Raw genomic sequence first — 16,541 nt, forward strand, 5'->3', positions numbered from 1 at the left:
GCTTGTGGCCCAGATTATGTCATATGTGTAAACTCCGGGATTACAGAATTCCGTAGAATTTTCTGTTGCTGTTTGGTCCTAGACTAGCCGTGACCTTGGTGAGAAGGTGCAACTGCTGCTCCATAAATAGAGATCTATGAATGTGGAGCATAGCAATATTTATAAAAGGAAGATGTTTAATACCCCTTTGTTAACAAAAAACAAATTTGAGGAGGTTTGTTCTGCGTTAGGAAAACCGTGCAAAGCCAGTGTGTCTACTCCTTCTCCTTAAACCCTTAATGAAGAGAAAATGGGACTTCTACCTAGTGTGTGTACCTCTCACCAATGTTCATAAAGCCTTCATTCATTCAAGTGGGTAAGGTTTTGTTTTCCAATCTTTCTCATGCTGGCAGTCGGATCAAGAGGAGGACGGAGATCTAAAGGCACAGGTACAGAAACAAAAGGTCTAGATGTTGCTCAGGTATCAATGTTGGAGGTGTTCGCCTCTTCCAGCATGTTACTGTCAGTTCTCTGTGAAGAAATGTGTAGAAACAGCATTTTGTATCCTTTCAATACTGTGTCCCTTACCTTTCCCTTTCTTTTTCACTTCTTTCAGAATAGTCTGATTAAGCGAATACAGGGTGAAAATGTGTATGTCAAACATAGTAATCTTATGTTAGAGGTTGGTATTGGTATATACCAGTGCATGTACGTACATGTGTGTTAGTTTTAGTGGTAAACTGTGGATCTGCACTATGATGCATGAACTGTGTACTCCCACCTGCTAATAGATTATTTTTTCTCTCAGATTATGATGACTCCTCTAACTCGTACTATAAATATCAATATATGCGTGTGCGTATATGTGTGTGCCTCCACGCGCATATGTATGTTTGTTTGGAGCCTCTTTATCAGGTGCAAATTAGAGCCATATGGACAAGCTCTTTAAGAGTATACTTAGACTCACTCGTACAAGATATGCTATGCTGTTCTCTTTCAAAATGCCACATTTTCACAGAGTGTTGTGTTAGTGCTGTGCTCCCCGGCTCCCTGAGCTGTTACTTCCCTCTATACTAACCAAGTTGTGTGTTTTGGCTCTGAAGTTTGGTTGGCTTAGGATGTATCACAAACTGCTCTATTCTTTTAAAACTGTCCAGGATCTAGATAAAACCCAGGAAGATCTGATGAAACATCAGACCAATATAAGCGAGTTGAAACGCACCTTCTTGGAAACCTCCACAGAAACGACTGTGTCTAATGAGTGGGAGAAGAGGCTTTCCACATCTCCCGTTCGGCTTGCAGCAAGGCAGGAGGATGCTCCTATGATTGAACCACTAGTGCCTGAAGAGGTCAGCGTGAGCTGAAAGGCTTCATTATGTATTTGTCTCTTCATTTTTACTTATAGCAGCTCTCACTAGATTAGAGGCCGTAGTTAGAGGCCATTCCCTGTTTGCAGGCACTCCCTTTTCTCAGGACTCAGGCTCTAGCAGCAAAGTTGGGAGGAAGAGCAGATAGCATTAATATATACATATACAAGTATATATGTATTTAGCGAATGAAATTCACTGGAAGCCGTGTGGCAGAACTGGGTCTCTTTGAGGGTGCAAAATACAGGCGTTGTTACAGGTTCGGTGAGCTTGAGGAAGTCCAGCCATGCGTGAAAGAAACCATGAAAGTGATGGAGAGAAAATTTAAACAATGGTGACTGGTTGGGAGCAGCGGTGTAGTGAGATGGGTGGGGGCTGTGTTGCCAAGCTTGAAAAGAAAATAAAGATTAAAGGGCAGAACTCAGTCTCTGAAGACAGGGAAGAAATAATGATGATAATTAAACCTTCTTGGCCAGTTCCATAAGGGAACTGATGGTTGCTTCAGTCTGCTGGATACCATCATTGAAGACCCAATGCCAATTGCTAAGTGTCTGTGTTTTCATGCAGTGTGCATGTGTGAAAAAATCTTGCTCACTCTGCAGTCTTGAAGTGCTTGTAAGAAACTTGCTGATTTAAAAGCTGGTGTTTACTTGATTTGTAGATAGATAAGGACATGTAGGGGTAGCAAGGCAACATTTGTGTTGCAATAAAATACATAGTGCAGTGTCTTGGCTTAAGTCCAGTGGAGCAAAAAGAAATAAGCTTGTGTGGTCTGCCTGAAAGTTAATTTTTTTTGTTCTATTATGAATGGTTTCTGTCTCACAGGAATTTTCTTTATGGGTACCTCTTGCTTTTAGCATTAAAGACCAATAAATGGTCATGAGATTTGTTTCTCTGCCCACAGCACTGATGTAATGTTGTAAGGAACTCAGTGAAAATTGTCTGGAAAGTGTAAATTGAAAGAATGTTCTGCTTTCTCACCATAGAGACTGGTGTTGCAGACCCACAACTCTGGGGAAGGGAATCCCTGGAGGTGTGCAGGTAGCAAGTGTCAGCTTCTCCTCATAGGGAAAGGGATATTGCCAAGGAAAGGGCCCTGACCTCCTCCTCTCCCACATTATACCCAATGGCTGATGCGGGCACCAGATGTGTGTTAGTGTGGCATTCAAGCTGGATTAAAATACCTAAAAAAGCAGACTCAGTGCTCAAAGCTTCCCTTTTGAGGGGAGCACAGAGGAGTTTTAGTGTTGCTCCTACTGCCTTGTTCAGGAATCATAACAGACCCTACAAACAGGTTAGTTTGGTTGTAGTTGAAAACAGAGGTTTATCCTTCTAAAAAGTAAAATTGTCAGTACAATGAACAGGATACATTTATCATAATAAAGATGTAAGGAACAGTTGGAAAGGGTGGCTAGCTGAGCCTGAATCAGAGGATTGCAGGGAAAGCAAATTTAACACCACCCTGTTTAATATTTTTATTACTTTAGGAGTTTAATAAAAAGTTTAAGCACACAAAGTAGTGTAGCAAAGTATTACACAGTTATGTAGGCTTCACCCTGAGGAAACACATCTGAATTTAACCATTCATTTGGAAAGGAAAAGGGCAAGAATTATTCTTATCTGGTATCTCTCCTCTTGCTAGCAGAAGATGACTTGCTCCAAAGCGATGTCCAGTTACTTAAATGCATGTATGTCTTACAGGCATCTAAGTAATCTACATCTGTTTCACAGAACCTCATCTAAGTGAAGGTATTTCTGTGGAAAATTGAGAGCAGACTTGAGCTATCAGAGCCTAACTCTGAGGTGACTTCAGCTGTAGATAACACCTGGTCATCCTTTTGATCGCAATAAGTGGGATGGTTTCAGTTCCCATGTCCTGATGAGAGGGGATTTTTTCAGGAAAAAATTGAAGCCATTCATAGGTCAAAATCAGCACCTTGATGTCTACTAAGAAATGCAGAGGCAGTCAGGATAGTGTAGTGCCTTCTGCTAGTCAAAGAAGTTCTACATTTTGCTTAGCATATCCACTTTAAAAACATGTTCAGTGCTGTTACCTGTAGCTCCTTCTTATAATAAAACAAGAACAGAAGAGAAAAGATGTCTTTTCAAAATGTGGTCTTCAAGTATGTGGCACCTGAGTGTGTTTGGTCAGTGTGACTTTAAGCCTGTCTAGTCACCACTTGGTTTCTTAGAACAAATGGGGAAATACGTTGGTTTCCCTTAGTGATGAAAAACATGCTTTTAAATATTTTCCATGATGGTGGCCAGATAGCTGCAGAACATGAAAGCCATCATATTGACAAACTCCTTGATAGTGTTTAATCTCACCTGGATTGGATCAAACCAACACTTTAGGAATAAAGGAGTTATGCTTCTCATCACAGTCAGGGAGCTGAGCCATTTATCCTTTTCTCTTTCTAGTATCCTATCTTTCTTTAAACTTCTACCTTTCCTCTTGAGTACATGAACCCTTTTATCATGCTAGTCAGAGGACTTCCATTGGCATGTCTATTGAGTACAGTAGCTACTGAAGTCACTAGAAAGGGTTTGGCAGGAAACCCATTTTGCTCTGCAGGGGCTTACTTTCTTTGGCCAAATGACAACAGTGGCCAGCCCAGAAGGTGGGCTCAAAAGGCCTGGGAAATTGAGTCTTACCAACATTTAAAATTTTCCCAGTTGTCCAAGTTAGAGAGATACTATTTTCACACCACTGGGAAAGCACTGACGGGATAAAAGTGAGGAGATTTTGGTGTCACACTACAGGACAATAGGAAAAGTGCTCCTAAGACTTCTAATACCAGCAGGGAAAAAGGGAGAGCTGAAATCTTAGCTGGGCACACCTTCTTCCTGCTTCAGCAGAGAGGGCTGCAGACTCAGGAGAGAGCCTTGCCCAGAGTGAAGGTGGAGGGGCGTGTTCTGGGCTATTGGTGGAAGCTGTGTAAGCTGGCATCAGTCCCAGTTAAATGAATAATATGAAACAAAACAAACACAGTGCATCCACACATGGGTGATACTCAGTTTAGTGGGTTTTGTGCTACACTTGTGCACAGCATTTGTATACTCATGTCTGCTTTGCGTTCACCATAGAGAGACACTGATTTCACTTCTAACTGGAAACCTCTATGCTGTAAAATGTTCTCTTTAGTTCTGTTTCCTAATTTTCCATGCGATTAATAATTTGTAGAGTAGAGAAATATGATGAGCTACTGTAAAGTATAGTAGACTTTATACCCTCCGTTTACTAAAAATCATTTATTCCCCTGACATTAGACCAAAGAAGAAACAGAAAAATCAGAAAAAATCATATTTTTGCAGAAGGGAGGTACTACATTCCTTGAAATGCAGGTAAAAACAAACAATGCTTCATTGAAATGCAGTCAGAAAGTATGGCAATGATTTATTATTTTATTATCTTTTTCCTTTCCAAGCCTCCCTTTTTATATTTTTTTAATTATTATTATTTCATAAGTTTCAGACAGAGATATAATCTGAGGACCAAATTCTGAGGAATGGGTCCTCTCCAGAGCTTATGGCTTCCTAATGGAGACTGATTTCTCGGCTATTTAGAAATCTTTTTGCACGGTGCTGTTTGGATGTTGTTTGCAGTTTGCATGCATTTCCAGCATAAACCTCACTGAGAACGGTTACGGTGAATGGGGCACTTCTGTCACGAGAATGAGTTTCCTTTATATTGTCAAGTGAATTTAGATTATGCTGAGTGATGGTGAACTTTATATTTTTATTGGTTTTTCTATTAGCCAAGTGTGATAGAGAAGAAGCTGCAGGAAGGAGAATCTGCTGGCACTTTGGTTACTTCTCATCAAATCATTATCCAGAAAAGTATCCCATCATCCCTAGAGGTTATTTTTAATTCATTTGATTTTAAACTACATCATTTGCTTAGTTAAATACAGAAGTTATGGTCCTAAAGTCAAATAACTGGATGCTGATTGCATAGTCGAAGCAAATCACATAGCACGTTTTGCATGAGGGGGAAAAAAGATGCTACAATTAAGTTCCATTCAGAGTTTTTAGTAGTATGCTTAGTTTATACAGTTTGCTGTGTTGTGCTTCTCCATTTAAACAATCCCCAAAGGGGTTGATGTTATTCTAACAAAAACAAGGAAATTCAGTGGAGGCTACAGCTACATACAAATGCATACTATTCTAAAACATCATTAACAGCACGTTTGTAACAACTGGGGTACAGTTGAATGGGCTTATTTGCCCTATTTTTGTAATTTGTTTTTGACTGTAGCTTTGTGAACCACTGTAGTATGTGATTTTTAACGGCAGGTTGGTTCCAATCATCATTTTAAATTATGCGCTGAACATGCTATCTCGCTTCAAACAAATACAGAAATAGTTTGGCAAAAGTAATATTTTTGGGTCCACATTAGATGGACCACTGAGGAGAGAGAATATGCAAAGAAATCATATTTTGCCTAAGGTGATTCTGTTTATTTGCTTGATAACTGCTGTAAGAAGTGCAATGCCAAAAATTATTATATGCTTTCAGAAGCAGCAGCATGATTTCTTAAAAGTCTTCATACTTTAGTGCTCCTGAAGTACAGATAAACCTTAGATATTCTAATTTAGCTTTTATATCTCAAATATAGGGCACTGAGGATTGGGTTATTATAGACAAAATACCCTCTGAGGTAGTTGATGGTGAATCGGAAAAAAATCTGGCATACAAAGTAGTGACTGTGAGCAGTAAAACTGCATTTCCACCTGAGATATTAAAATCCAGTACCATTCTAATGCAGAGCTTTGAGGACTTGGAAAGTGAAATACAATCCAATGAGGAGAATAAGCAGAAAATGTTCACCCTAGGAAAGTCTTATGATACCGTATCTGGGAAAATTGTAACCATGACAAGTAAAGCTAAAGAGGGCGAGAAAGCAGTACAGCCTTCAGTAGAAACTTTGCAAAGAATGGAAAGGGAAGTGCAAGAATCTGTGAAAATCGTTCCAATAGTGGCCAAGTATGAAATCCTCAAGCCTGTCACTGATGACAAAGCCAGGCGGGGATCCGACGTGCAGAGCCCGAGAAGAAAGCTGTCTGACTCTCTGACACCCATAAAGGAAGCAGAATCTCAGTTGCAAAGCCCTGAAGAGAAGAATTTGAAAAAGACACTAAGGATGGACCAGGATTTGCAGTTACTCAGTACACGGGAAAGCTTACAGCTTGGCAAAGCAGAAAAGCATCTTGGCGGAGAAGCTGTAAAAGCAGGGGCGTTTGCCCGGACAGATAAGAGCCTGTCTGAGTGGAGATATTCCAGAGAACAGCCATTTACCATTGCTACTGCTCACTATGTTACTGAGTCGTCTGCATCAAAAGTGGTGGTAACAAGTGGCTTTGACTTCATGCCACAATTTAAAGATAAAAGCATGACTTTTTCTAGGCAATCCCCTCACACCACCCTACCTTTTGGTTCTCTTGCTGCCTGGCTTTATGTTGACAGCAGCCAACCCAGCTTGTTTTTTTTCTCTCATACTTTGAATCCGTCTCACAGTCTGAAGCAGACATTATATAAGGCTTTCAACCTTTCTGGTTTATGTACTGAAATTTAGTATTGCTGCTGTGGCTTGTTAATAAAAGGGAAAAAAATTAAAAAAAGGTTTGCTTGAACCAGCAAAATGCCAATGCTAACAACTATGCTTTTTAACTATTGCTTACTACAGCCATTATGAATTCGCTCTGATTTATTTTCCCATTCTTTTCCTGTTTCCAACCTCTCTGTGCCCCTGCAACCTTCTCTCCTTTTCCTCCGTCTCTGCCTCTGATTTTGGCAATTAATATGTCTGTGCATATGGGTCTGCCTTTCTTCTGTGTATGACTCTACATTTCTTTGTCTGTTTAGACTAAACAGTCCACCAGTGAAAAAACCTTGGATGGTTCAGATATCTTCACTTTAATAGAGTCCGCCAGAAAACCGACTGAGTTCATAGGAGGGGTTACTTCTACTTCCCATAGCTGGGCTCAGGTGGCTGCTTGATTCCCTCCATCGATGTCATAACCACACACCAATTACTTTTGCTTTTCTATTGTTTCGTGGTTTTTTGGTTTTTTGCACAATTTGGAACTGTATAACTAATGCATGTATTCATGTGTGTTTTCCTTTGTTACAATGGACCGCAACAGAAACTTCCCCAAAAAGAAAAAAAAACCAAACCAAAACAAAAACCAACAAGCAGGTTTCCTCTCATTTCATTTTATTTTGGTCATTTTGCGGGGTGCTGTATTTTGCCTTTGTAAAACTCACACAAAAATACCGAAGAAGAACACTGACATTGAAATTTCTCTTCACTTTTAAAAATTTTGATTCTTGCTTTGTTTTCCATTTTACTGTACTGCTAACATCCTGAGAACGAAAATCCATGCAATGTGGGAGAAATAACTTGGCAAAATACAATGCCCATTTTTTAAAATTTATGTTCACAGTACATTAAGCTGGGGAGCTACTGCAAATAGTGTTGTCTGCTTCTGATGCTGAGAGTTTTTTCCTCCTTCCCTGCAGAGAATAGACACAACGACGTCTCAGGAGATAACTTCCAGTGACATGAAGCAAGCAGTTCAGCCGGATCAGGATACAGTGCAGAAGGTTGTACAGGAGACTGTAGTTGTCAAGGAGAGACATGGGATGGAGGTGCATGCAGGCGGGGATCCTGCTAAAGTGGCCGGACTTGCACTGGATGCCCAGGCTGAGGCAGCGTCGGCGGTGGCTGCCGGCATGAAAGGGAAGGAGGGCTCTGCTGGGACTGAGGGGGCGAAGGAGGAAAAAAGGGAGGAGGCTGGGAAAGCCCATACCAAACAGGAAGGAGTCGCTGCCGCTGCTTCATGTGAGCAGGCGGAGGAGCACAGAACAACAGTCCAACTTTCAGAGTCTTTGGAAAGAAAACCTCATTTTGAGGTAACTTGTTGTTAAATTGGTCATGTCTGTGCTGAATTGTGAATGTGGGCAATAGTGGGCTAAGTTAATTCCTGTCATCAAAAGTAAAGTGTGCCCAAATTGTATATTGCATTTTTACAGCAGGCAGTTTTTGTCTCCTCTTATTTCCTCCTTGTATGTCATCTGCAAGGCTTGCTGCTGGTTTCCATCATTAGCAAAATGCCATGCATTTTTACTTGAAACTGCTTTTCATGCTACAGAGAAATACCAAATTTCATGGCATTTTATGCAACAGATAACAGGATCAGCTGGCATTCTGTTTGGGAAAGTCCATCGAAGTTGGCAAAGTTCACATGTCCTCAAAGACAGGAAATTGTCTTTTCCATGCTTCGTGTGATTATAAATAAGTATACTGTGTCTTAAACAGATCAGGTTCCTTATCTTAGCCCCATTAGAAAAATTTCAAGAGCTGTTTTGTGAGGGTTTTTTTCCCTCAGAAAGAGCTGAACAGACAACTAAGCCTGGGCAGAATTCATTCTCTTGGCATTTTAACAAAAAGTAGAATCACAGATTCTTAGAACATATGAGACTGGAAGGGCCCTCTGGAGTTCATCTGCTCCAATCCACTGATCAGGCAAGGACATCCAGAGTGAGTTGCTGCCCAGGACCATGTCCAGAGAGCTTCTTCTGAATATCTTCAAGGAAGGATACTCCACAATCTCTCTGGGCAACCTATGCCAGTGTTCAGTCACTTTCACAGTGAAAAAGTGTTTCCTGACGCTCAGAGGAAACCTCCTGTTTTTCAAGTTGTGACCATTGCCCTTGTAGTGTTTAGAGCATTTTGGACTTCGTTTTTGTAAAATCCAGGGAAGTGCTAAATGTTGCCAGCATTACATACATGAATGTACCACTGTAATGAAGAGAATTTTCTCCTTTTTTTTTTCTTAAATGCAGAGCACTTTTTAGTTGTTCTTTCTTTTCCTCAAGGAAAAAAAAAATGTTCTGAGAAATCCATAAGCTTTTCTAAATGTTCCAATTCCTTCTCTTTTGTTCACGCAGTCGCCAGTTGTGAAGACTGAGACTATCAGTTTCAGCAGTGTTCCCGCTGGTGGGGAAACCCTTGAAATTTCAACAAAGGAAGTGCCAGTAGTCCATACAGAAACAAAAACCATTACATATGAGTCTTCTCAGGTAAGAAATTCTGCAAAAGACATGGTCTAATTTAATGTGCTCTTAAGGAACCCATTTCTTCACCCATCTTTAAGTGTATGCTTTAGTGTAAGCTTTTCTAAGTTGTTCAAGTATTAAATATTAGCATGAGGAGGATGTATATAAGAATAACTTACCTGAGGATGACTCTCATGTCCTGGTGTAGGGCCTTTTGAGTACACTGATGAAACTGCAGATTTAGAAGCACCGGCTTCTCATCTGTGCTTCCAGAGGCAAAGGAGAGCCTCCAGATGCACAGAGAAATACTGACTCATGGTAACCTAACAGCAGTTACCCCCTGCCATAAGATACTCAATTCATAAAGAACTGTAGAAATAGGGATGTTTAACAGTCCAGTTCTTGCCTCCCTGTGCTCAGGAGCATTTTTTTCAGTGACTGGTTTTCTCTTCTCCTTTCTAGGTGGATGGCAGTGCTGACTCTGAACCAGGTGTATTGATGAGTGCACAAACGATCACATCTGAAACCACCAGCACTACAACTACTACACATATCACCAAAGTGAGTCCTCAGAAAACAGGGAGCTCTTTTTTTCACCAGGGTGTATGCTATCTTAACTTCAGTTCTATGATGTATTTCAAAATGGGGACACATTCTGATACTCTCTTGACAAAATCTTTTAAATTTACCATAAATACGTGTCCTTATTCACCTGTCCTTGGCTATGCTGAGTTGATTAACGCATCATCCAGCGACTTGACAAGATTGTCCTAAACCTTTAGGGTATGTCTAGGCAAGCACAAAACCTTGCTGTACAAAGACACTTGATTTAGCTGCAAATACTACGTGGAACAAGAAAGAGTATAACCACATTGGCATCATATGGTAGCCTGGAAGGAATAATTTGTCTGAACATGAGGCTCCATTGACATGACTGTGCCTTTCAGCCCTGAGATATTAGCCCTGCACGGTGTTGAAAGCACATAGTAAATCTATATCATGTCGCCATAACAGGGCATTCAGTCAGCTCAGACACCTTGGCTGTGTTTCTGGGTGGTACCCTGAGGAACCTGCCCACAGCCAGACCAAAATCTCATATCTGCACAGACAAATGGTGTCGTGTGTTCCAGGTTTCAAGGTAGCATTTAAATAACAGTTCCTCCCTAAGCAGAAACTCTCTTAGTGCTGTGACAGCTCTCCTACCAATATTCACTGAGAACAGGATTTCATCTTTCTGCAGTGAAGTTCACCCATTAGTAGATGAGCTATACAAAGGCCACACCACCCTGTATGCCATTCTGAAGCAAGCAGTTGGACTTAACTATGTCTGAATATGGGCTGTCTGTATTCCCATTCTGTTCTTCATGGGACAAATTCACCATTTTTGGCATACAAGCATCTCTCTTGATCATGTGCAGATTAACTAGAGTCATAAAATTACCTGTGTTGGAAGGACCTCTTGAGGTCATTAGTCCATTCAGAGCACTCAGGCGAACTCCAGACCTGCTCACTTGCCATCCAGGGTTGTCCCCTCTGCGTGAGCTGTTTGAGCCGTTTTGGTCCAGTCATGAGAGGGTTCCTGCACTGATCATTCTGGGGTTGAGTAGCAGCACTCTAAAGTAAGTTACTGACATGCTGTTGTCCCTCCCATCTAGACTGTGAAAGGAGGTATCTCAGAGACAAGAATTGAAAAACGAATAGTCATCACAGGAGATGCAGATATTGATCATGATCAGGTAAAATCTACAAACTGCTAAAAAGGCTACCCTGAAGACTGCCAAAGAGAACACTTCTAAACATTGCTTCGAGATATTATTCATACTGGCATGCCTTAAATTAAGCTGGAATAGTAGTTAAATCAGTGATGGTATATTTCATATTTTAATCATTTTCCTCATTTGTAAATTGTGTAATATGTCATGAATCTCTCCACCTTGCTACTGATCATGCATGTTCCACCTCCTTTTTGTTTTTGCCCTTCTGTGGTTTCCTTGGGATAGGCGCTGGCTCAGGCAATTAAAGAAGCCAAAGAGCAGCACCCTGACATGTCAGTGACCAAAGTAGTGGTACATAAAGAGACAGAAATCACACCAGAAGATGGGGAGGATTGACCACAGGTAAGAGGACCAGATGATTTTCATAGGCATTTACTGGGCTGGCATGTTGCAGATGTTGTTTTCCTACCATATTTCACCTTTAACTCTTCACTTTCTCTCACTGGCATTTTCAAGTTGCTGGTTATCAGTTCCGATATTTGAAAGTAAACTGTATTTGGCTCTAGACATCTGTCTTCATTAAACAGTGCCAGCTGGAGAGAGATAAACTGCTCATTTGCTTTCCTTGGCTCTCTGAAAAGTCCTCATTGTCCATGCTTTGTTATAGTCTGATTTTCTACTTCTGAAGTCATAAAAAATCTGTTGTCTGCTTTTGTGTCATTTAAGAACAAAAATAATTTGTTCTTAAAGGTGTGCATTTTGGCTTAAAAATGTCAAGGGAAAAACCTACAGCTGCTTTTTAAATGTCCTGTGCAGATATGTTACAAGTTCTGCTTTAATTCCCAACTTGTAAAGGTATGGTCCAACCTGCTTTTAAACGCAGTGAATTAGTTTGTCGGTATTTGGGTGTCTTGGCTTTCCTGTATTCGAAAGAACATTTTATGTTTTAAAGCAGCATTGTTTATCAGGATGAGATGATAATGCAGCTTTTCTTGCGTCAAGCTTTTTCTCAGTAAAGGCATGCTCTCCAATAGTGGCTGGCTTAACAGACGTCTTAATATTCCTATATTTATTCTGTGTGCAGAAACATGTCATGCATACTAACCTGCTATGCAAAAGCTCTTAATGCCAGCACCATTGCACAAATTGCTTTGAATGCTGTATGCAGAAGGGGAAGAAAAAGCTGCTTGTCGGATTTGTTGAATCGATAGCAGCATTTTATTCTTAAAACAATATGTATTCCCTAGCACTTGGTGTAAGTAACAGAGTATAATGCACAGCACCTTTTGAAGCTCTTTGGCTCTCCTGCTTTTGGATATACAGACCCTAAAGAAAACTGAATTTCAGTGTCAGTTATTTATTTGGAAGATGGAACCAGTCACTAAGGAGTGAGTAGCTGTGATTCCTGTGGTATTCTGCTAATTGTTTCAGAGACAGCTCAATGTGCCTTGCTTAAAAGTCTGTTGATGTCACTAATTTGTTCCGTTGGCGTCAGTGGACTTTGGATTTGGTCCAAGATGCTTATACTGGGATGATGCCATTTTCAAATAGCTTTTCTTATATGAACAAAGTGACAAAATCTCTTTTGCAAGAGAGTAGTTGCTTTGAGTAATTAACTCAGTTCTCTTTTCTGCAGGAATAACCTAGAATGCATATGAATCCAGACATGCATACGAGTAGGAATACGAGAGCCTATACGGAGTCTCAGTTCCAACCTGACTGACTTGTATCTGTCTATGGAAAATTTCACTACAGAAGAATTGATCTTGACCGTTAATAAAGAAACTGGCAGAGATACCTTCCCATAGAAAGCAATCTGAATCAGCAGCAGTTAAACAATATTGCATGAAGCAACAATAAAATTACAGAAAAGCAGCATTTTTAATTTTCTTAAAATGTCTAAGTTTTCAGCTTTACCTGCACGTTCATAAACAATATAAACAGTGATCTCATGTAACACATAAACAGTTCATGCCTTTCACAGTTTCTGAAAGTATAAACAAATTAAAATTTGTTAGGTGGCCAGCCTTTTGTTTACGGATATTGTAAATGAAGATTACCCCCAAAATGCTAGAAGCTGTATAGGTACTGTGTATAATGTTTTACCACACATTAGATGTGCCAATAACACAGTTTATTCAGTAAACAACTTGAATCTTATATTTGTTTCATCTGGTTTTATTACTGCCCGATAAACGATGATGAATCTTTACTCTTATCAAAACATTTAAATGCTTACAAAGTGTGCTTTGTATACCTGACTGAATACCTTATGAGGTAGTAATGATTTTAGTATATTAACTTTAATGATTTTTGTCAGCATTGTTCAGAGTCAGCTTCCAGTCACCCTTCACAGATCCTAACCTTGTAAATTATATGTAGTTATTTTGGAGGAAAAGAAAAAATCTGTATTTTACTTAGTTTGCAGCTTTAGAAAATTATTAATCTGAAATAACCGTGATGGTTTTCTATTGATTTCCCTTTTGTTCTCAGAGGAAAACAAAAAAAAATCTGTTTTGAGAATCTGGTCAGCATTTACTATCTAGTTCTGAGTCAAGCCTTAACCTGTACAGAACGTCCACTGAAAACTCGTTAGTGTCCAGCTCTAATACCCACGGAAGGGATAGCGTCCATTACACTGTCAGCTGCATCACAACACATGGTGAATGTATGTTTCTGCATAGTGAAATAAAAGTGGTAAATGCATCCGAAATTGTATTGTTCTGTGTCTAAAAGCACCTAGTGGTTTTTAATATTCAAAACATCAAAATGTTATGTTTGTAAGACGCCACAGGTTTTACTCATGTGCACAGTAGATGTGTTTTGTCTTCAGCGGCTGACACTGCACTGTGCAGACAGTGGGAGTTAGCAGAGAATCCAAAGGGATGACGATGTTCACCTTTGGGCATATGGTGTTTGCAAAGGAAAAGGACTGTTTGGTTCCTTCTGTTTTCTCTGGTTGTGTAACATTTCACCGAAGCTGAATGAAGAATTTTGTCGTTGCTTAGAAAGTAAAGGCCAGTAGCGCTTGATCCAGATCCACTCTCTTTTTGTATTTTTGCTCTGAAACATGGATAAAATTCTCTTTAAAACAGTTCCTTTTCTTTCTTTTTTTTTTTTCTCCTTTGCCACATCTCACTGACACTCCCCTGGTAGTTTAAGAAAAATTTGTAACAATTAGTTCACCCTTCAATCTGTGTTTCCTTGCAGGATTGAAAGACAATGGGTACAAGCAGACTTTTCAGGACATAAAGGGCCAAATTTGCCCTTCGTTGTTTACACGGGGCTCCCTCCCACTGAAGTGAATGGATTTGCCTTCAGTGGAGAGCAGGATTTGACCCAGTGACTTGTTAATAAATGTTTATTTTCATAATTTAGAAAGAAAAATAGTATATATAGAGAGAATAACCTGTAGATAATAATTAAAAGTAATATCCCAAGGCTTTTAAAGCTTTGCCCTTAGTCTCCAAAACGTCTTCCTTCCACCAGCCATTCTTCATGCCTTTAAATCCAGAGTGCTAACAATGTAACCCCTCCCCGCACCGCTGTCATTGTTACCTCTCGCCTAATGACCGACGCAAAGCTGATGGTCTGTTGTGATCTTTGATGGCCCTCTCCTCCACCTGCTAGTCCAAGACCATCTCTGTTCTCATCCCCCTGAGTGACAGTGGGCTCAGCTCTCTGGTGCTGCTGGTGCCCAGCGGCAGCCGGGAGTGGAGGAGGTCCTCACCCTGTCTTGGCCGATGGCACACCAGGTCCTCGCTACTGCATCAGGAGTTTAAAAATAGACTCCGAAGCCATATTGATCCTCCCTCAGGTGCCCCTCATGTTGTCAGCTAAGAAACAGCATTGTATTACCTCAGAGAGACATGAGGCGATCGCACAGCCTTCTCTCCAGAGTTAGCATTATATTTTAGCATGGCTTGAGGAGATTGTACTCTGGTGATCCTGCACAGTATGTACGCTGTCTAAAGATATTGTATTGTAAGAAGTTAGTCTCCTTGGAAAGGACACTCACCACTAAGATACAGCCTAAGCGCATATAACCTATGAGGAGATGAGAGTGGACAGGCAAGGACATCTCAGTGCCGCTGTTGGTAGTAGACCCTTGTTCGGGGAACGGTTCCTGGAAGTGATAGCTTTGGTTTTTGTTAGAAACTGTTTCTTGGGTTGTCTGCCTAATGCTGTGCCACATGAAATAAAGAGCACCTGCCTGTTTCTACCAACCATCCTTTGTCTCTGTCTCTTCTCATTTATTGTTGGTCTTTGTCTGGATTCTTGACATAAACCAGCCTAGAAAACAAACCATTAGGTAGTGTATTACTTGTGGGCAGCATTACCAACACAGACACCAGCATGGGAGAAAGCCTTACTTGCTACAGCTGCAATCCCAGCTTCAATCTGAGAGAACTGCCTGCTCTGAACCACTGTGGGAAGGGCTTTGCACACCAGGCAAGAATGGGCATAGGAAGTGATCACACCAATCGTGACCATTACACATACAGAAAGAGTGAATACATCATGCTGACATTTTTTAAGACTGTTTGGAATCCCTTAACATTTATCCCCCCTTAAGTTTTTTAAGGCTGTCTCATCACAAATGGCAAGTAATGCTGTTTCTGTGCTCAAGCAATTATAAAAAAAATTAATGAGCTGCTAAATCCATATACTAGATCAAAGCAAGGGTTTAAGAGCTTAGCCTTATTTCTTCCCAGAGCAGATTTAGGCAGCTGGTAAGATGATGTGCTTCATCTGTACAACAAATTGTATCTGCTAATATGATAGTTCCTCATAAATAGTTCTTTATGGCATATAAATTGGACATTGAGTCCAGGCTTCAGTTTGGCAATCACACTGACAAGTCTTGCTGCAGGTTTCTTGCCTTACACCAAAATAATTCTGTCAGTTAAGATCAGAAAGCCCATTTACAAGCTTCACCTTTACATCTTCCCTCTTCACAGATAATAAGGATGAGATAAAGAAATGCACTCCCCTTTTTTATATTGGAACAATAATGGTTGAGATTCTGCAGAACTAGGAATCAAATCATTCTTTTTAATACTGTTTCCTAGTTATTAAAAGTTTGTGACATGCCTGAGGCAATGCTGAGATCTCCTGCAGTCCTATATAGATCCCAAGTGGTGGTTTGAGGTACTACGGATGGACTATGGGTGGACAAGTGGATGGCTATGAGAAACACTAACTCCATTGTTTATGTTATTTTTAAAGAAATAAAATTAAGCACTTTTTTTAAATCTATAGATTCCAAAGGCTGTGTCAGTCCTACACTGCAAATAGTGGGTTGCTGTGTCTTTTGTCACTAATTTTATGCGACATCAGCAAAGAGTCTGTCCGTGGTTGCTCCAATCCCTCAGAGCAACACAAAATACCAGCCTTCCTAATAAAAACTCGGTCATA

General features: G+C 40.3%; 1 protein-coding gene across 31 annotated transcripts in view; it reads left to right on the top strand.

Moving 5' to 3' along the window:
• EPB41L3 (erythrocyte membrane protein band 4.1 like 3) overlaps positions 1-15,352 on the top strand; it is a 144,660-nt gene extending 129,308 nt beyond the window's left edge. For 8 of the 31 annotated variants that reach the window (XM_039572355.1, XM_039572304.1, XM_039572363.1 and 5 more), the window contains 13 exons: positions 393-428; positions 596-661; positions 1,137-1,328; positions 4,617-4,691; positions 5,105-5,206; positions 5,966-6,694; positions 7,213-7,335; positions 7,870-8,262; positions 9,301-9,432; positions 9,871-9,969; positions 11,064-11,144; positions 11,409-11,525; positions 12,760-15,352. In XM_039572355.1, coding sequence (XP_039428289.1) covers positions 393-428; positions 596-661; positions 1,137-1,328; positions 4,617-4,691; positions 5,105-5,206; positions 5,966-6,694; positions 7,213-7,335; positions 7,870-8,262; positions 9,301-9,432; positions 9,871-9,969; positions 11,064-11,144; positions 11,409-11,519 — 2,139 coding nt within the window. In that variant the 3' untranslated portion in view covers positions 11,520-11,525; positions 12,760-15,352. The remainder of the gene's footprint in view (positions 1-392; positions 429-595; positions 662-1,136; positions 1,329-4,616; positions 4,692-5,104; positions 5,207-5,965; positions 6,695-7,212; positions 7,336-7,869; positions 8,263-9,300; positions 9,433-9,870; positions 9,970-11,063; positions 11,145-11,408; positions 11,526-12,759) is intronic. The other 23 variants (XM_039572414.1, XM_039572452.1, XM_039572466.1 and 20 more) reach the window with 12 other exon arrangements.
• The last annotated feature ends 1,189 nt before the right edge of the window (positions 15,353-16,541 follow it).

Source organism: Corvus cornix, chromosome 2, assembly GCF_000738735.6.
Source record: "Corvus cornix cornix isolate S_Up_H32 chromosome 2, ASM73873v5, whole genome shotgun sequence".
Classification (NCBI taxonomy): Eukaryota; Metazoa; Chordata; class Aves; order Passeriformes; family Corvidae; genus Corvus; species Corvus cornix.